Here is a 23,558-nt window from a genome sequence, read left to right as displayed (position 1 = left end):
GTTTCTGGCATTTCTTTTAGGCCTGCTCAATACCATCTAAGTGGACTAGAAAGAAGATGGCTGTGAATATGTTTAACTCACAAAACTTACCTCTAAAATGTGGACATTTTGGGTCAAAAAATGTTGTGATTTGCTCACCACACACTCAGATAGCCTTTGCTCCATCAGGTGGACAGCAGCCTTCTGCCATTCCTGCTGTTTTGTGGTGCCTTTGGGGAATCCCAGTGCAAAGATGTCAAAGGTTGAAGCACTTTTTGTGCAGCTCAGCTCAGCTCAGTACTTTAGTTCACAACTCAGGCTGCCTTTTGGGGGTTTTGTTATTATTTGTCCAGTGTGATCTGGTGCTGAAGACAATAGATGAGGTCTCCAGACATCTAGCTTACACATGTCACGTTAGTTGACCCTGATCTGTGTCAGAAGGTAGCTAGGTCTGAGATCTCCATGTGCTTTTCTCAAGGAGTTATCAGCCATCTTGCAGCACTACAAGACTATGGGTCTTCATATAGAATCACAGAGCTCTTTGGGTCCAGATCTTCTGTCTAGTCCTGTGCAATGAGAAGAACATCTTTAGATCAGGTTGCTCACAGTCCTGTTCAATCTGATCTTGAATGTTTGCAGGGATGAGGCATCTACCACCTCTCTGGGCAACCTGTGACAGTGTTTCACCATCCCCATTGTAATAAATTTATTCCTTATGCCCAGTCTAAATCTACCCTCTTTTGGTTTGAAACCATTGCCCCTTGTCGTATTACAACAGGCCCCATTAAAAGTTTTGTCCCCATCTTTCTCATAAGCCCCGTTTGAGTATTGAAAGATTGCAATAAGGTCTCCCTGGAGCATTCTCTTCTCCAGACTGAACAACACAGAACATGGACCAGTTCATGCTAAACACGCTAAAAAAGTTTAGAGAGCTGCTGTTGGATGGAGATTGACACATTTTTGTCCTTCATGGTATCTGGATGCCAAAATTTAGGAGGCACTCTAGACTGCTATTTCCAAGGGTGGATGAAGATTTTCCTTGGGGTCACAGGGTGCCTGATTAGCTTCATCAGCTTGGAGGTTTGGATGCTGCTGTGTCTGGTTATGGGCAAATAACAGTGGCAGTGGGGTAGAGGAAGGAAAGAAAGAGGGAGAAATGTAAAAAATATAGCACAGCAGTTAACTTGTCAGAACAGATTTTGCCTAAGAGCCTGTGGGTAAAGCAGAAGAGAGTTGTTTTCGTCTTACATGTAAACTGAGTGGAAAGGTATTTTCCTTCCCAGAAGAAAAGCAATGAGGGTCAAAGACTCATGCATTCCTCTTTTCACTGTCTGGAGTTTAGTTTGGTAATTGGGGCTTTTAAAATGCGAGTGGACTTAACAGCGGCTTATAAAAATCTGCAGCTGTATTGAGAGCACAACCTGCCCTCTCGTGGCTTACTGGAATATTACTGGTGACACCAGAAAGCTTTTTTTCACTCTCTTAAAAAAAGTACAGTATTGTTCTAGCAACCAAGAAAGTTGTGTCTTTGGTGAAGGAAAGAAGCACAGGTCAACTTTCTATGAAATGCTTAAAAATAAAGAAAACCGAGCACATGCACTTCAAAGAATGGATGGAGGAAATCCTGCAACAACTCTGATTGTAAAGGTTGGTTTTACATGTTTTGATATTCCATTCATCCCAGCCAACAGATGAAATTTGGTGCTGGTTTATACAGGTGTTATTAAATATCTACTGTCTCTTGTTTCATAAGCTGTCCTGAGGCTGCTGGGATGAGATAAAGAGGGATGCTCAAAGGCTCCTGTAGATGTCTAAACTGAGGGAAAGAATGCTGAAAACATAGTATCCCCAATCTCCACATAGCCCAGTACACCCTGGGATTTTCATCCTACAGATCAGTGCAAAGCATAACCTCAGCTGGTGCCCACGGAGCACCTCTGCCCTACACTTTTCCTCTTCACATTCATAATTAAACAGCCACCCAGCCCAGCCCAGGGAGGAAAGATGAAGGATCAGCACATTTGGCTTTCTGTGCTTTTTACTCAAGGCACTTTGCTAACAGGATGGGAGGTGCACTGCTGAATGGCTTCAAGCTGAGATGGGTGTAATCATCACCACCCCGCCCTCTAAAATAATTCCTACTGAATTGCTGCTTTCTTCTGAGAAAATGCACAGAGGAGCTACAGATGAGATGTTTGAGCTCTGGAGAAGAAGTACTCAAAAGCATCCCTTCCTCAGCCTTTTTTGTTAGCTAGACCCATGCAGCTTTCAGCTTGGCATGTAGGGCTTTTGAGTGGATCATCTTTCTGAGGAGTTGTAAGAGTCGGTCCGGAGTTTCCCTCATAAACCTCACGACCATCGCGAGGATAGAGGCTATTCCAAGGATCCCCACCCCCTTCTGGGCAGGAGTTCTGGCCTGGTCGGGGTGGATGCTGGCCAAGGGACTGTTTGCTGGTGCTCTGTGCTTGCTGTGCTGTCCATGGTACAGTGCCTTTGAACAGGAACTGCGCCTGCAGCTGCCTCTCGGAGCACCACTGCATGTTCTGCCTCGAGCACCTCACAATGGCCCATAAATCTCCCCACCTCTTGCCCGGATGCCACTCACTTTGGAAAAGGACTATAGGGACTATAAGAAAGCGACCCTCTGGAGAAACCTTTGAGATCTCCCCACAGAAGACATGTCTATTGGCTGGGACCACGAGGGCATCCGTCTCATCTGTCAATAGCTATTTCCCATTCCCCACTTTCTCTCTCTCTCTCTTTACTTTGTTTCCTTTAACTCTCCCTCTATCACAAAACTGAGTTGTTGGCACTCAATAAAAGTGCATTTCTGCTGTGAGCAAACTGACTTGTCCCCTGTTGTTGTCTTTTGCACCTTTGAGATCAAAAACTAACCATCACAAGTCCCATCTGTATTAACAGTGGATTGTGACAGGAGTTTAAGGCTCTCTGGTCACTAGTTAATTGCTCTCTTACCTGGCTGTGATATGTGGGCAGCTAATGCCTCTTTCTGAGTCACTCAGTAGATTAGGTGCCTAAATTTTGACACTGCAGTAAGCTGATGAAAGCTACATCATCTCTGTCAGTCAAGGCCTGTGCTTTTGTGACAATGATTATCATGAAAATATTCTTAAGGAATTAGTGAGAACCTGTTTTCTGAATTAAATTAAATCTCATTCCTGTCTGTTTAGCTAAATTCTTGAAAAGGAATTTGTTCCAATTTTGCCCTGATTTAGGAAAGAAGTGACATAAAGCCACCAGGTCTCATGGCTATTATTGTAAAATTTTAAGTTGCAATATCATTACTGACTTTCTTTTGGGGCAGATACATGCCTATATTTTCCATGACAGAAAAGAGAAAGAAAAGAAGCAGATTAAAAGACTGTCAGCTAAATTTAGTAGGGAAGGTATACACTTACAGAACTAGGCATATAGGCTGATAGCTACCAGGAAGGAAACATTTTCCCTGAAATACTGGCTGTGCCCAGATGTGCAGTGCGTGCAGTCAGTGACGTTCCCTGCACACAGGTGCCTGCACTAAGTCAGGTTATGAACAAAGTTGAATCTATGATACTTCACTGCTTCAGTGCTCCTGCAGCTGAGAGACAGTAGATATTCATTATCCAAGGCTTTTTACTGAAACTAGGCTTTCCAAGACCTGGATGGCCAGACAAAATGGTACCATTGCTGCCCATCTTTTTTACACACCAGCTTCTTCTTGTGAAGGGGCATTCACCCTTCCCTTCCATGGACAGCAGATGTACCTCTACACTGGGCTTCAAACTAAGACAACATATAAACCATTAAGACCACATATAAACCACTGTGTAGATCCAAGACCATGCTCCAAGACCAGCAGGGTATGGATGAAATATGAAAAGAAAGCTCCAGGTATTCACCAAACTGCAGAATCTTCAGGTTATTTTGCCTGTCCTGATCTTCTTCATGAATCCTGTCTGCACTTATGATGATGTGTTCCCACTTTTGCCATGTGTTCCCACTTCAGAGGTCTCATTTGTCCTTGGGCCAGGACAGGCAGGTTTTGCAGGATAGTAACAAAGGTAGTAAATCTGACTGTGACAGTGAGAAACCTCAACACACCAAGCTTTTCAGTAGAGACCAAATAAGCAGTCAGATCTCTTCCACATCACATAATCCACCTCTGTTTGTCTCTCCTCCCTTTATACCCTGTTCTCTCTGGCCTGTTGACAAACTGATGAACCCTGGAGCAACTTCAACAAGCAGAAGGGAAAGAAAGTATGGGTGGACTGCAGCCATTGCCCTTGGCAGCACTTCCAAGTGCCCGAGTAAAGTAGGTCACAGGGTCTCTAGCCCTTATCTCTGTCCTCAGGCTTTCTCACAGACTAGATTAAAAAAGATCCTTTCCAGCACTGTCGTTTTGCTTGCCATGGATCTCCTTCTGTGGTTCCTGATTTTCTGTGGCTGTGCAGCAGAGAGCTCAGCTGTCTGTTCTGGAAATGGTGAATTGTGTTATGGGGATTTATGACTGGGAGACAAATGCTTAAATGTTCAGTGGTAAGGCCACAAAATCTTCCTTGCAGCTTCCTTCACTGTGTGATTTCATTGCTGCACCCAGGCTGCTTCCAGGCCTGTTTCCCTGACATCCATCTCTGTTTGGTCTATTCTGTCTCTTACCAGATTTTTTTTTTATTTTTGACTTAGAAGAAGGTCTCCTGAGGTTTCTTTCATTTTTTCCCCCTTCTGCATGCCTTCTACTTGAAAACACTTTCAGTGGCTTCATATTTATGTGGAGGCATTATTGTTCAAGTATCTGTAAGAGTTTTACAGTTGCCTCCTCTGCTTGGGTTAACAATGGCAAACATGTTAAATACTCAGAAGCTGTTCTTGTCAGCAGTAAGGCTGGTGACTGTCTTTGTTGGGGCTAGTTGCCACCAATTCCAGATAGAGCCTGAAGTGCTTATTAAACCTTCTTCATTGGGTTTCCTTCTCATTTTTGCCAGAGACTTCCAAACTCCAGCCCAGCTTGTATAAGCAAAACTTTTTCACTTTCTTTCATGCTGCCATCCCGTGGTCATTAGCTGCTCAGGATGGAGAGACCTTGCCAGAGAGCTGCAGTGGGCTGTGCAGGGCCAGGGCACTGCCAGGAGAAGGGATGTGCTCATCCCTTGCAGATGCACATCAAACCTACTCACAGGAGTCAGCACCGACCCCAACAACCGGGTCCGTGGTTCACAGGTGCCCCCCTGCTCAGCATGCTCTGCTGGTCCCCACTCCCTGTGCCAAGCCCCGTGGATTTAGAATTCAGCTCAGAGCTTTGAAAAACACCACTTGTGAAGGCAAAGCACAATCCTTCCCAAGGAAAGAAAAACCTGAATCTTTTTAACAGAAGGAAAAGCCCTTTGTTTTCCTCCAACATTTTCCACGTGTAATTTTAGGATAAGTTGATTTTGCAAAAACAGTGAAAGCATTTGTTTTAATATAGAAATTGTTCTTTTAAAATCAATCCCCCAAATAAATATATTTTATCAGGGACATGACACATATAGAGAGAGATTGCAGAGCTCAGTGCTCATTTACACTATGTCTACCTGCTGGTAAGAAAGAAGTATACCCTGGTGGCTGTGCTAGGACAGACAAACATAAAGATAAAAGGTATATTTCTACTTAAAATTGAAAAGAGAAGGAAAAAGTGGTACTTTTCATTTCAGCCTTGCCTATATCTAAATTTTTTAGCTTGGTCTGGGGATTGCTAGTTGTGTTTTAGTGATGTATACTTAATTGTGCTGTTCAGACAGATGAATTTGTGTCAGCTCATCACGACAGCCTGTCTCATGCTCATTTTTGCTTTAGTTGCTGTCAGTCTCTCAATATTGGTATGGTTTTTGTCTGGAAAACCCATCTCTAGTAGCACTTCACAAAATTGCTCTCTCTTTTCTCTGATATTCCATGATTTATTTCATTTGGAAGCAAGGTTGGGGCAGGTTTTACAGAGCAAAGTGAGTGGGAATGGGAATTTATTGAGCAACAAAATGACTACTTGGAATATTGCCTTTGCCTGAAAAGTGTCAGTAAATTCAATTTGCAGCCAGGGAATGTCAGACTTTTTTCCTTACACATTTCATGGAATGTGTAGTGGAGCTACTTGCCCTAGAATAGAATCCCTTAGTTTTCAATTGTGCCTGTGGCATGGTTAAAGACCTTTGAAATTGTTTCAGGGAGGAGTCTCTCAAATATTTCAGTGTTTCAGGGAACAACAGTTGGGGAAAGAAAGAAAAAATAATCCAGTATAATTTCTAGCATGTTTGCATTGCAGTGCAGGATTGTCCCAGTTCTGTTTTCTGCTGGGAGGTGCCCAGAGATTTCACTTCTGTTTGTTCCTCCAGAGATTTCTCCAGTCTCCCTCCTCTCTTCCACATTGCTTAACTCGTCCTTTTGGCTCTTTCTGCCTTCCTTGTCAAATATATCTATTTCGCTCTCCTCTAACTTATCTATTAATATTCATTCTAGTGGGGGAAAGTAGACTGATGCTTAAACCTAGGCTGTATTTTAAAGAGACATCCAAAACTGAGTAGCACAAAGAGTTGTCTCACATGTACTAGCCATTTGTATCATGTATACTCTGCTATTTTAAGTATAGTCGGGGTTACAGTTGAAAGATGGAAGTTTTTAGCATCTAATAGTGTGTGAAAAATTTCTGTATTTATTATTTTATTGATTGTTTTGAATTAATTAATATCTCTATCAAAACTGAATAAATACATCATTGAAGAAAATAATTAACCAGAAAAAAGAAAAACTTTATCACAAAAATTAAAATCGGGAGCCAGACTAGGCATCTTTATCTGTTTCGCTATAAGGATATTTTTACTGATACTCAGCTCAAATCTTTCCTCTTAATTCCATTATTCTGTAGCTCTTGGACTTCTTTCATTTTACTCTCCTCTTTCTCCCACGCTCCTTATCTCACAAAATAATATATTTGAAGTAACTGTAAGTATCAATGATGTTTTGTTGCAGTAGGCTGGTCTCTTCTCCAAGCCCGTCCTGTCCCTCATGCTCCCTCACTGCCCTGTCCACACAGCTCCTGCCTGCGTGGGCTGCCCAGCCCTCTGCTCCCTCCCGTGGGCAGGGCTTGGACAGGTGAAGCTGACGGCAGGACTGAGCATCATCCATCACATGAGCTGCTCAAAAATGGGCCATCATCCCTCTCTTTGTAAGACAACATCATTCCTCAGGCAGATCTAAATCCCAGGGCAGCTTTTTTACATTTACCTCATATTGCAGGAACTCGACACCTGCACATTCTTTATATTAGCTGGGAATCTGTATCTGATGGCTCGCTGGTATGCCTAAGCTTAGCTATGCATCAGAAAACATTTTCTTAGGCCACTGTTTTCCCTGGATTAATGTCAACACTCTTTGGATTTATTAATGCTTGCTATAGACACTACCTGATAAGCATTTCACAGATGCAAATGTAATATTTGGTTCAATAGTGTATTAAACCAAGAGAGTGCTAATAAATTCAGCAAAGCCTCAGAATTTAGTATATCAATATAATTTCAGTGCTAAGGCTGGTGTTCAAATATAATCTCTAACTTGTAAAAGAACCGACCAGAACCTTTACTTGCCATTCAAATAAAAGCATCTGTTGTTTTCAAACAGTTAGGTGGTTTTATTTTCACATTTTGAAATACTTTCTCACATTCCATTCTCCTTGAATTTTATTTGCATTCTGATGAGACAAAAGAATCAAAATAGACTTGCAATATTTCATACAGTCATGGAAAAAATATTAAAAGTTTGGCAGGGAAAATAGCTGTGAAAGTATTTTTAGACTAAAGGATTCAGTGATGTTTGAATAGGCAGGTAAATTTTTGACACTTAACAGAATCAAATCCCTAGCAATTCACATTTTTGTTCTGTTCCAGCAGGATTTAAAGCAAGGCACTATTAATTAACAGAATCTTCTTGTAGGTGCACAGGAAAGGAATAATAATTACAAGAAGTTATTCGTTGTCAGATTTTTCATGATTCACAGAAGACTCTATGCACTGGTTCAGGTAATGTCTCTTCAAGGAAATACCAGAATTTTAAATTTAATTTAAACTAAACTCTTCTATGACAAGTGATTGTTTTCACCTCATCAAGAAACATGCAGAGCAAGGTTTGTCTTGTGTTAATAAGATAAAGAATACTACAAAATTATTAGAAGCTGGAAATCATTCTTCATCCTTCTTCAGAGGCTGAACACCATAAAGTATTTTTTCTCCTCCTTGAAAACTCATTGTTTTGGTCTAGGATGGGGCAGCCCACACTAAAGAAACGAGTACATTTCCCAGCCCTACTCAATTTCTTCACAGAATCCTTTCTAGAATGAGCAGGTTTCTCTCAGTTCAGTGACAGACACGCCCAGAAGGTGTCAGGCTTCCTCTGTCTCGGAGAGCTGGTGAGGGTAGCCAGAGGCAGGTAAGGTGCTGCCACTGGAGATGCTTCGTGTGCCATGCTGGCTCCAGCTGCTATCCCAGGAAACCATGGATTCCCTGCTGCTCTGCATATTTGCCAGCTGCACAGATATCTTGAATGCAAAGCAAGCCACGACTCAATGAGCCTCACAAAAGTGTCCAGTGCTCTTTGATATATCCTGGAAAATCCAAGGCAGTGGGGCTAGAAGATGTAAACAGAGGCAGCTGAACCAAACCCTGCCATACCCAAAATGGCAAAACTGCCTTTATTTAGGTAACTAAACCCTTCTCAGGGTGAGGTACAGTTCGCCCAAATCCAGGTTTGTACCAGGGTAAAGTGGATTCAGCTCACCTGAATTTAGGAAATTGGTTCTCTTACCTGAACTTAGGCCTTTAGTTTCAGTCAAGGTTCTCAAGACCATTCAATCTGGACAATTAATTGCCAGTCTGGAAGGATGCAGGGCTATGCAGGTCCTGTGTCATGTCTGCTGGCTCTGGGCAGATGCCTTGGCTAACTTAAACTGTTTCAAGTGATGTCAGACAGCAATATGTAGGCATCTGAACAAACCCCTTAAAACTAATTAAGCCTTTAAAGAGGCTGCACTGACAGTTTGAAAACCCAGTATGAAATCTTAGACTCCACTGAAAGAATTAGAATTAGCCAAAGTAAAAAGGAGAAAGAGACCCCTCTAATTTGCCAGATCCCACATTTCTTAAAGACCAAGATTGATTTATTTTAAGACTGCAGGATCATGGGCAGTCTTACGCAAAAACAAAACCAAAACCAAACACAAACAAACAAATCCCCAAAAGCAATCAAACAAACAAAAAAAAAAGGTGTTCAACACTTTCAATAAAATACTACCATTAAATTAACTCCTAATATGATTGACTTAGAGCTAATAAGTAAGTAAAAATAACAATCAATATAATTTTTAGAAGTACTTTATATATAGACATAGAAAGATCTCACCTTTTGCAAAAGAATAAATAAAGGACTCTTGCCTGAAATTTATCCTTAGATGTCATGACTTTGGACAGTTCCACAATGTTTTCACTTCTCTGGCAGATTTTAGGGGAATATGTCTGGCACATATATATAGCTGAAAAAAGAATGCTGTAGAATGAGATCCTCATAAGTTATTTTAAAGATCCATTTTACCTCATGATTCTCCAGTAGCTGACAATCATAGGATTAACACTGCTGGTCTGCAGAGAGCACTTTTCGTTCTGCAGACAAGAAACCACAAGACATGAGGCAGGTACTTACTTCAGATATTTATTGTAGTCCATCAGAGAATATCAAATACCTGTTTTTAAACCACCAATATACATTGCCTTCCTAGTGTGAGTGAAGGGTGATGAGAATGAGAAGAACAGATGAACATGATTTAGATTTAACAAAGCTTAGATAAAAATGAATTGGACAATTTTAAGTCAGAACAGTTATAGTTTTATTCTTTATTATGGGAAAGCAATCTAACAAAACCAATACCATAAAAATAACTAGAATGAATAAGGCATGTCAAAGTCTTCACTGAGGTGTCAAGTAGATATATACATACAGTACTGAATATTAAGTAACAGTGTAAAAGATAGTCCCACACTTTATTTCTGTTGTAATTACGACCTAGTAAGTGTCACTAGTGTTGTTTGAGAGATAGACACCGAGGATATAAACACAGATTTAAATGGTTAGTATCCAAATAGTTAGATGTGATTTTCCTGGTACTGGAGCCAATGGCAAACTCTCACTAGCTTCACTGGGAGGAGGACCAGAGAGGCTGGGGAAGGTGTTTCTGATCCTCCATTGCATAGTCCTCACACAGCATAAATTACATTGTCCAGGTTGCTGGAACACTTCTAAACTTTGAATTTAAATGAGTTACATTGGGAAGTCTTCATCCATACACTTAGTTACCTCACCAAAAATAACTACTTCTGATCACCTATTTCTAGGATTAATGGGCTGAGCACAAACCACCTACTATGGCATTCTGCATGTATTTAAAGGTTTCTAAGCTGAAGATGGTAATGAATCATTCACAGAGCTTGTCATGCCATGCTGCCAGACCAAGAATACTCTTTACTGTCAACACAGAGAAGTCAGAGCAACATAGAGTATATGTAGCTACAGCCTGTAGAAAGAACGTGTTTCCCTCTTTCTGTCTGTTGATTGGATAGACAGTTGAAATCTCATGGCACTGGGAAGCAGAGAGTTTGATTCTCTCTTTGCTTTCTTGATGTCACATCTCACAGTAGTTGCTGCAACTGGATACCTATAGTAGATGGTCTGCAAATGACTTTGTGTGTTACATCAATAAAACCTCCCTGACGAGCAATCTGGTATTTTTTAGCTGAGCTATTGCTCTCTCTGCACGGGCAATTAGTGAATCGTGGGTTCTATATTCTAATGCTTTGCCAGTTATGGCAAGATTCATATAAAGGTCAATATATCTTCTTGTTTAACTTAGAAAATATGTTTATTTCTTATTATGAAGACAACTGGAAAAACTGTGTTTTCTGACATTTTTAACACAATGTTTTTGTGGAGATTCATTGATAAGGACTTTGCTGTGATTTTGAAAAGAATATAATTTAGATCTAACAATCAGAAGTGAACTCTCATGTAATGATCAGAATTTCCTGTAATGGTGTCTTAACAAAAGAAAACTCTGGCTAGTAGTCAGTGACAATCAATTAGACTTTCCAACAAGCCATTGCAAATTTAAAATATGCACATGAATAAACAGTAGAATAACACTATTAGAGAAATAACTTGCCTTACACTGTTGCCAATGGAAATACATATTCCTTAATATATGTGTACTATGAAGCAGGGAAACTAACAAGGTACAATCTGTCTGAAAAGCATTATGTGGATAACTTTTACAGGCAAAAGGCAGGGCAAATAAAATTAATCTTTAAGAGTGCTACTTATTGTTTCAGTCTGTTACTGAATATTACAATCCTATTCTAGCTCTCAGATAAGTTGTAAGCACTAAAAAAGGATTTTTCAGTAGGCTGCAAAAGAAGTATTGATTTAGAAAATAAAATGTATGGCTTTTTCAAATGCCTTTGTCTAATAACATAATATTGCAGCGGGCAAAATTGCCTTGGCTGAGCAGCAAAGTCTTCTAATGTCTATATTTCAGGAAGATGCAATACAAAAAAAGAGTTCAATAGGAGGACATTCATTATCTGGTAGTAATTTTAAGGTATATGAAAGAAGAAGGTGCAGCTCTACACACACACACATATATATATGCATGTAAATGACTGTTAATACAACCCTGCCAACAAAATATCCCTGCAGTCAAACTTTCCTTACTAATGAACAGAAACACAATGGTTTATATTTTAACTGTTCTGTGATTTCCAAATATCATCCTTAACATGAAAAACTGTGAGAGAAACAAGCTTAAGAAACACAGAATTCATTATAAATCTTGAGGGAAGAAATGGTATTTACATTACTGATCATTGTTTTGTGAAAACCACATTAGCTGTTGTTCATTGGACTTAGTAAAGACTCAGGGGGAAATGGAAAAGCAATGGGCTGAGCAGCACTATCTGAGATTGCCTGGAAAATGTCAAACACTTCCCTTCTTTTTATCCACAGGGAAATCTGAATGCATTTCTACTAATCAAAACTTCCTGGAGTAAAGTATGTGGAGAATAAAGAAATGAAAAAGACCCAATTGCTGCAGGGTAATCCATCGGGTATTGTGTCATGTCATTCTTGGGTGATGGACAGTGGCAGTATGATCATAAATCTGTGATTCAGTTAAGGGGGGCCAGATGACATCATTAGAAGTAAGAGCTACTTTCCATGCGTTATGAATTCACTTTTTAAAAAACCCCCAACTAGGATGACAGTTTTGATCACTGGTATTCTACCCAACTAATTTTTTAAAAAATATACTTCTATAAATGTAGAAGAGTCATCATTTAACAATTATTGTGAAGGGAAGAAATGAAGTAGGGGTTCTGAAAACACCTTGGTAAGCTTCTATAGGAGTTTTTTTTGTGCACAAATAGAAACCAAAGAATAAAGAAATTTATATCAGTAAAGCCCCAAAATACCATCTAAGTTGCTATTTTTATCTGGAAAGTTGTTGGTTTTATGTGTTCCTTACTAGTAGCAGCAGATGTTGCCAAATTAAGTTCTTTAGGCTCACTCTTTTCCAGTTATATCAGAAAATTCCAGCATCACTTATAGAAACACAAGGTATAAACATATTTAAAGCACAAGTCCCTGCCTGGAACTCTTCTCATTAGGTCTGTGTCAAGTATTGTGGTAAATTGAGCTTTTCCAATACTCTCTTACAGCATATGTGCTTGAAATTTACTGGTCTGTGGCTGTATTTGTAGAGATTCATATATATATGCATGTATATGCATATGTAAATGTGCATACAGGGAGAGAGATGCATCCTCACATGCACTGTGTGCATATACTATTCTCAGAAATTCAAAAGGAAAACAAAATGGAAGAGCAGGAGGTCCAGAATATGGGACTGAAATGGGTGCTTCATAGCTACGGCTTTTGGTTTGTGCCACATTTCAAGTACCAACCCCCCAGAAGTATTCTGGGGAACAAAAATGATTTTTCTCTTTATGGAGCCTCAAGAGATGGAGGGGGATACAGATGAAGCTGTGCTTGATTATTGTTCAGCTTTTAACAAATTATTTCTGTCATACCACTCAGCTGCTTTTAAAGATGTGTGTTAGTGGTTTGTCAGCATTAACCTGTAGATATTAACCTTGCTCTCACTACCGACCTCTTAGATGTTTATTTTCCTTTCACTGATGCAGTAAGGGCTGAGACTGACACACAACTAAGTGCATTAATGATTAAACCCAAAGGGTATCTTTATCGCAGTTCCTCACTCTTTGAGGCACTGCATTAATTTGTTTTCTGTCCTTTGGCCATGTGCATCATAATCCTTGCTAACTCTCTGAGCTGGCTTTAGCCCTGTGCACTGCTTTTACCAGCCTTACCAAGACATCTGGGATTTCAGAAAAGACCTGTTTGAGCTACATCCCTTGTGCATCTGTTCATTGAAAGCAGTCTCCTCTCCTGTTTGAAACTAGGATATTTGACTGGTTTCAATGTCTTATAAGTAAGAGTACAAACACAGCAGCATCAGGCAGCATTCAGAACAACAAATGCATGTTGGTTGTACATCTGGTTACACCAGGGCTGGTTTGACCCAGAAACAAAGCCATTGTACTGTGACTTCTCCAGGTGGAATTCCTCTCCAGGCTCCTCACTCCAGCCCTGTAGTGAAGAAGAAGCATCACTGGGCCAACAAAAAAAAAAGCACAGGAGAGAGTCTGGGTGAAGTTCGGACCTTTTGTCTCACTAGTGGCATCTACCTCCAGGCACTTAAGTGAGATTTCTACATGACAAACTTTGTCATCCCAGGCAGCTTATGCTGGGAAGGGATGTAAGCCCCTTCCCAGGTATAGAGGTGTCCATCTCTGCTGACAGACTGTAGAGATCTACAAAGACAATGTGCTCCCTGAAGTGCTGGGTGGGATGATCTGAGGCCCTAAGTCACAGATGATTTTCATGAAGACAGATGGCATGAGAGGAAAAAGAAAGACTCAGTTGCAAAGGACCGAGAGAATGTAGGCATTGCCCATCAGGAAGGTCTTGGTGCTCTTGGCACTGTCACTACTTCTTGTTTCCAAGCTCTCAGTCTACAAGTGGACTGAAAGTGCATTCACAGCTAACAAAGCAGAGCTTTCATTGTGTCTCTGTTATAGTTAGTAATTATAAGGCCGTATATGATTGCAGTGGAAAGAAAAGCGTTGCATCCGAAGTATTTACTATAAAAGGCTATATACAGAAATAAATTCAATTGCATTAGCCCTACATAAAGTGATTTAAGGCATTTTGCACAAAAAATATCAGGTTCTTTGAAACCTATTTCACAAATGTATCAAAACAATTGTATATATTTTTTTATTTCTGACTATTTCTGTGGTACAATACTTCTCTGAAGTTACAAAGCCATAAAGAATCTTTCCCTTAAAAGTTCAAACTCTGCCTTGATATACTACTATATATAACACACACACATGGCCATATGCTGCTAAATATTCTATCTTTGTAAGTAGTGCTTGGAGATGGGAGAACTTGGGATTTTTCTCTAACTTTCATTTTGATTGGAAACCCCCAAATTCGAAACTACCATTTAGTTTCAGGTATGAGCTAAAAACTGGGTTTGGATTTTTGTTGTGCCAGATTAAGCTGAAATGTTAGAACCAGATCAGTAGAAAAGCAGGTTTAAAGTTAAATAATATTTTTCAACCCAACTTCGTTTCTTTATAAAACTAATTCTATTCTAAACTTGATTTGCATTCAAATATCATCCCTATAAATTCACATTTAGCTATGTTAATACTAATCTAGAAATACAACATAAAAACCAGAGCTAACAATTTGCATGCTTTCAAGCAATGTTCATATGTCTGGAGTCATAAAAGTTTAACAAACATGTATAAATGTCAATTGATACCCAAATCAAGAAATCTGTCCTACTTAAACAACACCCTTTCTTTGAATTTGATGAATATAACAAAACTGGTATTGGAAATTAAATTATGTTGCTCATCAGCAAAAAAAAGTTACCAAGGGGCACTCTGTCTATAAATGTCCATCAATTGATTTAGTTTGGCTTCCCTGAACATCTGAATACGAATTCCTCATTTGTAGATTTGTGTTCAGATTAGGCAGAAGTTGAAAAGAAACATCAGAATATTTCAGAAATGCAAATGCTCCCTTCTCCCCTCTCAAGTACACACACGTATTCACAAATTATTTACAAAATATTTGAAGTCTCAAACGCAATTAATAGCATGAAGTTGAAATCTGAAGTCCTCTGACTACTCTTTGGGCAAATTTTTGAGACTGATCATCACTCTGTAGCTCTTAAAAAAAAACCTCCTAAAATCCAACCGGCTGCTTAGAAACCTTCTGTCTGATCTAAAGACTGAAACAATTTATCTGTAGTTACATTACATGTGAACAACATAATATACATGTGGTTGATGTGTGAAGTAAATGAAATGAAGCCTACAATGTTAAAATAAAATAAAATGAAATAAAAAATACCCAACAGCAGACCTCAAAATAATTACAGAAGCAGTATGAATTGTTTCCAGAAGTTGTTGCCCATTCAGTTAATCTTGCAATAGAAAATCCACAAGTTCTTTGGCATTGGCCTTGCTGGCTCATCAGCATACCAGACAATAACAAAACAGAAATTTCAGGCTACAGTTATAAGGAAGAAGTAGAATTTTGCCACAATGAACAACCCAAAACATAGTCTATAAGCTCTAATTGTAGATGGAAAAAAGAGTCAGCAGGATTTATGTCAGATAATCAAGAACATACACCCAGACAAGCATATTTAGAATAGGGAATAAAAGCTAAAGGTGGAGTTTGATAAAGCCCAATAGAACCTCCCAAATAAGTGAACCAAATCTCCCTGTTGCTACTTCCTCTGTCTGAAAATAGAAGCTTTAGTTTCTACCAAAGGCACAGAAATCTGGTGACAGGAGATAGAAAATCCAGTGAGCTAAAAATGACAGAAAAGACAGTTCAGCCTGGAGAAGAAAATTGTCATAGCCACACTGATTAGATAGATAGGTCGTGTGGCATACAGGAAGGATTAGTTAGAATTATTTATCATCAGGAAATACAGATATGGGGAAAAAAATTAAATTTACTGGCTGAAATTATGAAATTCTTATTTTGAAAGATTTTCAAGGCCAGGATAGTACTTTGTGGTGAGGAGTGAGGAGAGGAGGAATGAGAAGAAGCACTGTCCACCTGTAACCTGGTATTTGGGATATTTAGTGGAACATGGGAGACCTCTAAGAAACTTAGAGGGTTAATGGAGTTTGGGCTTTTTCCAAAGCCTCCTTTGAGTGTCATTTTCAGGCTGGAGAAGACTCACTAGATGCATAGAGAAACGGAATAATTTTTATAAGACATGTGAACAACTTTTGTGCCTAAATAACACTTTTTAAAAATGAAAATTGGACTATTGGCGCACAGAAATCTGTTTTAGGTACTAAGCTCTTCCTCAGACTCTGAAAGATACAGAATTAGACAGTCTAGCAGGAAAATGAAAAGAGAGAGAAACTTTGCAGCAGACTACCAAAGCACTGCTGGCTTGTGCAGCAATGTTTATGCCTTTGCTATGTCCATGAGTAGATGGTTATAATCAGACTATGCTGAAAATCCACAGGCAGTAGGTTGAAAGGAAGAGCTGGATGTGAGAAAAGAAGAAAAGAAGAGCTAAGATGTGAGAAGCTCCAGCTGTCCCTCACCTGATTTTATTGTTAATCCCCAGTCATATATATCTGCTGGTTCTCACTGTTGAAGCCACTCTGCCCTGACTCATTCCTCAGCTGTCTTTCTATCACCTTGGAAAAACAAACTCCATTGTTGGCAGGGACAACTTGCTTACCCAGGAGGCTCCTTGCTTCAGACAATCTGTGTGGGGGCTCAGGAGAGCCCTGGAGAGCAACAAAAGAGCTGCAGAAGATGAGAGAAGGAGAGTTGTCTAAATGGCTAGCTTCCCACTTTGGAGAAGTCAAATTTCTTTCTAACTTCCTCAATACTTGGAAGGGAAAGCCACGTATTTTGTGTTATTTTCATGGAAGAAAATCATGCTGATTTATGTTTCAGTGGGAGTAGATTTGTCTTCCCTGGAAATTTGACTTTAAAACATCTTCAGAAATGCTGACAGATGGACCTCTGCTGTATCTAAGATAAATAGTCGACATTCTGTACATCTTTTTTGCTAATGATAAATGGACACACTCTTTCCCTATTCCCTCTCAAGAAAAAGACAACTCCTCTTAGTAATGCAGCTGTTCCGAGTTTAGTAAGTAAATTACACACCAGATGCTGCCAACTGCTTTAAGTATTAAGCCACACAGATTTCTTAGTGCCAGAATAAAGAAGGAAAAGGAAGAAGGTTTTTTTCATTGATGTGAAACAAAAGCCTTTCAGGTGTGTTATATTGTTGATTATCAATGCTACATAATTAAATATAAAGGTGAAATAAGAGCTGACTGAAATACCAACCCATTTTCTTGAAATTATTTGATTTAACTGTGTAGACTTTAAGCTATGGGCAAATACATATGACTTTCTTGCACTCCTGGACAGTCCAGAGACCTTGGCTGTGGGGAAACCAGGCAGAAATACTGCAACTGCTTTGGAGTAAAGTTTAAATACTTGCAGGTGACAATGGTAACGTCACTTCTTTTGTGGACAGTGTTGTTGTTTTATTAAGAGTCAGAAATAAACCACATATGAACAGCTTCTAGAAAAAAAGGGACTTATTCTCTTCTCCTTGATTATAGTCAAAACCCTTGTTAACACAAAGCTCTCATTTGCTTTGTCATGGCACCAGGATTTCACACAGGTGCAATGCACAAGTCTGTTTATGACCTCATATGATGCACAATCAGAATCATAAACTATATACTCAGCTAGGTAGAAAAAGTAAGTAGATACTGTAGGCGAGCACCTCATGTTACATTGGCAAATTATCCTCAAGTTTGTTTGGTTGTATTGGTCAGCAGATTTGAATAGGACAGACTTTTGCAAAATGTTCTGACTAAATTGATTTGAGACCATCACTCATCTGATCTTAGAACTTTATTTTAAAAATAAAAGTTTTTCATTCTCCATTATGTCTCCTATACTGTTTAACAGAGGAGGAAATTGTTACTATCATAACATTTATCCTTCGCATACCATGGTACTCTGGTCTTTATCATTATTTTATCCAAAAAGGGTCATAATTACTCATATTAATATGATCCTCACAGTCCATCTGAGTAGTTGTAATGAAAACATTGTCATACTCAGCGCATCACCTGCCCTATTTTTCCTGAAAGTAGGCATTGCTGAGTCTATTATGTTTTGACAACATAATCTCAGTACTGACACTACGACTTAGCCTTTGACTGCTGAATTCCCTTTAAAATTATGTCTTTTTTCAACTTTATGTAACATTCCACTGTTGTTAAATCTATCCATTCTCCTCTAGAAGGCTTGAACATTTGTGGGCTAATACAGTAAACATAGTTTCGTGGTCTTTGAAATGTGGATTTCTTCTTAATATCCATAATGAAATCTATAGAAACCTGCAAAATCATTCTAAAATTTTCTGTATTCAGTTTTAATGAGTTACCTTTGGGAGCAAATTAAAAACAAAAAACACAACTTGCATCAGTGCTGTAATTTATTTTTTATGCTGAAGTAATAAAAGTTTCAGTGAATAAGTATAGTTACATTTGATAATGATTCAGAATCAGATAGTTAACTGAAGGCAACTGCTGCCTGCTGAGACACTGCACATAGAGTCCGCCTCCCAAGAAAAGCTCCAGCTCATAGAATCACAGAATCACAGAATGGGTCAGGCTGGCAGGGACCACAGTGGGTCATCTGGTGCAACCTCCCTGCTCAAGCAGGGTCATCCCAGAGCACATGGCACAGGATTGTGTCCAGATGGTTCTTGAATATTCTCCAGTGAGGGAGACTCTACAGCCTCTTTGAGCAATCTGTACCAGTGCTCAGTCACAGTAAAGCCATTTTGCATGGAAGCAGGTCAAACTGGTTCACATGTCTGTGAGAATCATTCTTCCTAAAAATCCCAGAGAACTGGGATGATTTTGTGCATCTGAGACTCAGATTTTTCAGAGCTTTCCGTGGACAGAGGTCTATGATGGGTCTTAGGGAACTGGGATAGATCAACCCTCACTAGCACACCGTGGCACAGTTTCCTTTCCTCTTCTCTTTTGCAAGAAATCGCTATCCTCTTTTAAAATATTCTTCTGATTGTCTTTTTTTGAAATGCCTAAGTTTGCTCAGAGTCCAGGTAGTTTGCACTGCATTTACAGTGCTATGTATTGAGTCATCAGTAGAAAAATCCGCAGTACACTGAACATGAAAAATTTGGAGATGATACAAAAGCAATTCAGTTAATACTGAAAAACCTCACAGGGCTCTACATAAATGGTCATGTAATTTATTGCATCTAATTTTTTATTAGCCTCCACTTTAAAAGAACATTACATGTGAAGAGCTTCTAGATTGCGCAGCATAGAGGGTTTACACAATCAAAGGACTTTTCCTTAGGACTTGGCTCCTTTTTCTTGAACATGTAATTGTCGTCTTTATAATTTCTTACTTTATCTGCTGCTAACAGAAGAGAAATATTTAAATTGTGGCACACCAAAAAATTACCTTAGAAGAAGAGCTATTGGATGCAAAGGATGTGCAAATAGAATAATTGGAAATTATGTAGATTCTCACATTTATGAACATGAATGCTTTTTATTTTCTCTCCTTCATTCCCAATTTAATTTTCTCTGTAGATTTAATAGCTCTCTTAATCTTGGAAAAATGCAATGTATGAAGAGTGTATTCAACCTTAGGGACTATTAAAGAAATGTATACACAGTACTTCACGCAAAGGCATCTCCGTCTCCTGACAAAATATCACCATGCCTAGTAGGAAAATAAGAGGAGATCTAATAATGTGGAAGACATAAATTTCTGGCAGAACTCCCTCAAGAATCACATTTTGGCAAAGATTAAGCTGGTGTGCTGTTTGAGCTGCAGTTTATAAGATCCAATTCAAAAAGAGCAGGGCAAGTTCCTGCAGTGACGAGCGCTTTCAGTGAACCCCTAGTTCTTAGGGATCCCCCTTTCCCTCTTACTTTCCAAAAGTCCATGGAAGTCTGCAAATAGATGACATCACCCTGGACACACACCTTGGTGGCACCAGCTGAAAACAGCCATCAGGTCACCTACATGTGGGCTGAGGCAAACACAAAAACCTGATGAGTCCGTCAGCTCCTTCACCAGCAGTGTGGAACAAGTATAACAGAGGACTTGCATCAGAGGGCTTGGACATTTTTGCCTGTCAATAAGCTTTCAGATCCAGAATAATCAGATGGAAATTAAATCAGTTACCAATGAATAAGTACACAACCAGAGAAATCAAAATCACACTTCTGAAACAAAGTTGTTGAGGATGTAGAAAGGATGTAGAGATGGGTAGAAAGAGATGGATCAGGGGAGATTTTTAAAGGGATCTCCTTCTAGAAAGCTGCCTGTGCAAGTTCAGGAAAAAAAATTAAAAGCAAAGACCTTCTACTTGATACTTGCTGTGCCAGGGCAAAAGAAAAAGCCTGTGAGAATTGGCTTAAACTTCCTATAAACAGTAAATTCTCAGTCAAAAGACTTGCTCCAGGGGGAATCTTTGGAGAAGTAGGAAGCATTGCTATGGCCATGTAAGACCTGTGTGATCTAGACAGTGACATACTAATCTAGGCCCAGAAGAACAGACCACCTGTCAGGGCCAGGCTTCACTTTATCTGGTGAATGGCATTGCTGCCCAAGGCAGGGGGGATGGAATTAGATGATTTTTAAGGTCCCTTTCAACCCAGACCATTCCGTGCTTCTATGATTCTATGATGCTAACTATCATTATATTTCAAAGTAAAAAAATGGGCCAGTAAAGGAATTGAATACAAGTGGCTCAAAACTTATACTTTTTTGTTATGAGACATATTATATAAATAGACTGTAAATACTTTTTGGTAAAAGTGCTTAAGTATACTTTGTTCTAACGTGCTGTGTGTTTTCTATTTTAATTTCATGCCTAAATCGATAGCTAATTATAATTTGACAGGAAAAAGAGATTGCAATGGATAAGATCTACCTGCTCTGCTGTTAAATTGGAATGTGGTTGGCTGGCTTTAGTGTTACCACAATTTGTGTATACCATTTCCAGAGTCAATGTAAGAACCAGGAAATAAATTTCTGGCAAATCATTTCAACACCAGGCCAAATTGCCCCAAAAATCGTTTGTCTGTGGCTGATAGAAGAAGGAAGATTTTGATATCTAATTGTTGATACACGTTTGTCCAGGATTTAAACAGCTTCCATCTTGGGTTTTATGACCAGATTCAAGTTAGGGAAACTCTATCCCAGACCACAACCATTTAGACAATGATTATTAAAGCAATGTATCCTTGAAGAATCTGAAGTACAATTACCATCACAGTTAACATCCATGTCCTTCTCTAGGTCTATCGTACAAACTCACATGCCCCACCCTCCTCCACCAAATACACACACATGAGAGAGGTTTTCTCCACCAACCTGCAAACTTGTTAGGAAACGGACAACTGGATATGTAAAAAATTCTCTTCTTTGATTTTCATGCTCACCAGTCACTAAAGGGTTACTTTTCAGAGCAGCAAAAAAAAGAAGAGTTGGTTGACCAAACATTTTTTTTTCTTATAAAGAAGTGTCAACCCTGAGCTTGTAATTAAGAAGTTAAAATCTGTGATTTATATATATTTATATATATAAAAATAGATGATCATACTAAGACTAAAAAAGTGAAAGAAATCTCCATGTCAGTACTATATATTTGTTCGATCTGAAATTTTGTAGAAGAAACCCTTGTGACACTGAAACTAACTGATATGAAAGATGTAGTTAGGTGTGAAGCACACTATTGATCCTGTTGCTGTTAGTCTATTAGAGAATTGCTGTCTTGGTAGGATAATGGGCATAGTAGCAAAAAGTTCTAATCGATGTCAGAACAGTAACAAAAGGAAAAAGATTACATCACAAGAGATTATTTTCTGTCTGAACCCATGAGGGGTCAAGAGCGTTGTTTAACATTACCATCATGGCTGGTGAACTCACAGTGGTGAGCTAAGTGGAAAACTGACAATTCTACAACATGGATAAATCCTAAAAGAAACTAGGTGAAATCATGCTACTACTCATATTTTTACTGGGCATTAAGATTCAAACCCTAAGCAACTGTAACATGACATTCTGAAGCTAGTGGAGCTACTACCATACTAAAAGAAAAATTTATTTTTCAGCTTCTCTATCTTCATACCAATCTGTTGTGGTTGGCAGATGGAGTGCAAGACATTCGCTGCTGAGACATACATTTTTAGTGTTGGGGGAAAAAAATAAATCCAGCCTTCCTCCCTATAACAGTGATCATTCTGATGACCTGAATCATCCTACAAAAGTTCCTAAAGGAAACCTGGCTGTCAGTGAAGAACGGTTGCATTTTTTTTTTTTTGTTCCTTTCTTGTCTTTTTTCTTTTCTTTGTTTTGTTGATATTCTGTTGAAATGAAGCAGCCTTGAGTCAGGCTTGATTCAGAAAGAAAACTTTCTTGTTTTCTTCCCCTGTCTATTTTCTCACTGGGGAAAAACACATACTGTAAGATTCTTTTTCCCTTTTGCAGCATAAAAGGAAATGAAGCTCAGAAAGTCTCCTGTAATAAAGGATTGAGAAAGAATTCTCTCAAGAGTGGATATTATCTTCAGAGATATCTGAAAAAAGCAGGAAATAGTTCAGTCTGGCACCTGGTACTCTTTGGGAAAACTAAAATGGGAAGCAGGTTGCAATACTGCTGTCTTGTAGAAAACTGCAAGTGTTTGTGGCATGGTCCATTGTCCAAGAGTCCAAGAGTATAAGAAAAGAAGAAAGTTGGCTGTTTCTGTAGCTAAAACACAGTTTCTCTGACTAGATCCAGGATTATCTCCACTGTCTCTGCAGTACGAGACTGAGGCAGATGAGGAGCAATGTGTGCAGTGTCCAGCCAGGCTGTGTGGCTGAAGCCTCCACCTCCCTCCTGTCCGAGTCGACTGGCGGTGCTTCGGTGGTGACGAAATCAAACTCGGTGGGACAGATGTCATCTGTGCAGCCACTCCCACTGCCTGAGCCACTGGTTTCATCACCTGGCACAAAGGAGTGAGGGAAACAGCGTGAGTGCTACAGCCTACAGCTTTCATCCCTTTTTCCCCTTCCACTTGGCACCCCAGTGGGGATGAACACATTGGGAAGGAGGAAGTGTTGGTGGTGCTAAATTTCATTCACTAAAGCTTCCAAATGAAACCCACTGTGACTTAATTAGGTGATTAAATACTCTTGTGAAAAAGGATCAGACTGCTGGCATTATGGGAAGCCTTCAGTGTCTGGATGCATTAAACATGAAGATAAGGAAGAGAAGCAAAAGAAACAATTATATAACTGGAATTTCATGGAACA

At 39.3% G+C, this 23,558-nt stretch overlaps 1 protein-coding gene across 1 annotated transcript in view; it reads right to left on the bottom strand.

Annotated features, from left to right (window-relative positions):
- Window positions 1–9,684: 9,684 nt before the first annotated feature.
- Window positions 9,685–23,558, bottom strand: part of GPC6 (glypican 6) — a 724,435-nt gene continuing 710,561 nt past the window's right edge. The window contains exon 10 of the mRNA XM_088159818.1: window positions 9,685–23,248. Coding sequence (XP_088015944.1) covers window positions 23,046–23,248 — 203 coding nt within the window. The 3' untranslated portion in view covers window positions 9,685–23,045. The remainder of the gene's footprint in view (window positions 23,249–23,558) is intronic.

Source organism: Sturnus vulgaris, chromosome 2 (assembly GCF_052056855.1).
Source record: "Sturnus vulgaris isolate bStuVul1 chromosome 2, bStuVul1.hap1, whole genome shotgun sequence".
Lineage (NCBI taxonomy): Eukaryota > Metazoa > Chordata > Aves > Passeriformes > Sturnidae > Sturnus > Sturnus vulgaris.
Note: the sequence above shows the minus strand (reverse complement) of the source record. Positions and strands in the feature narration are given on the sequence as shown.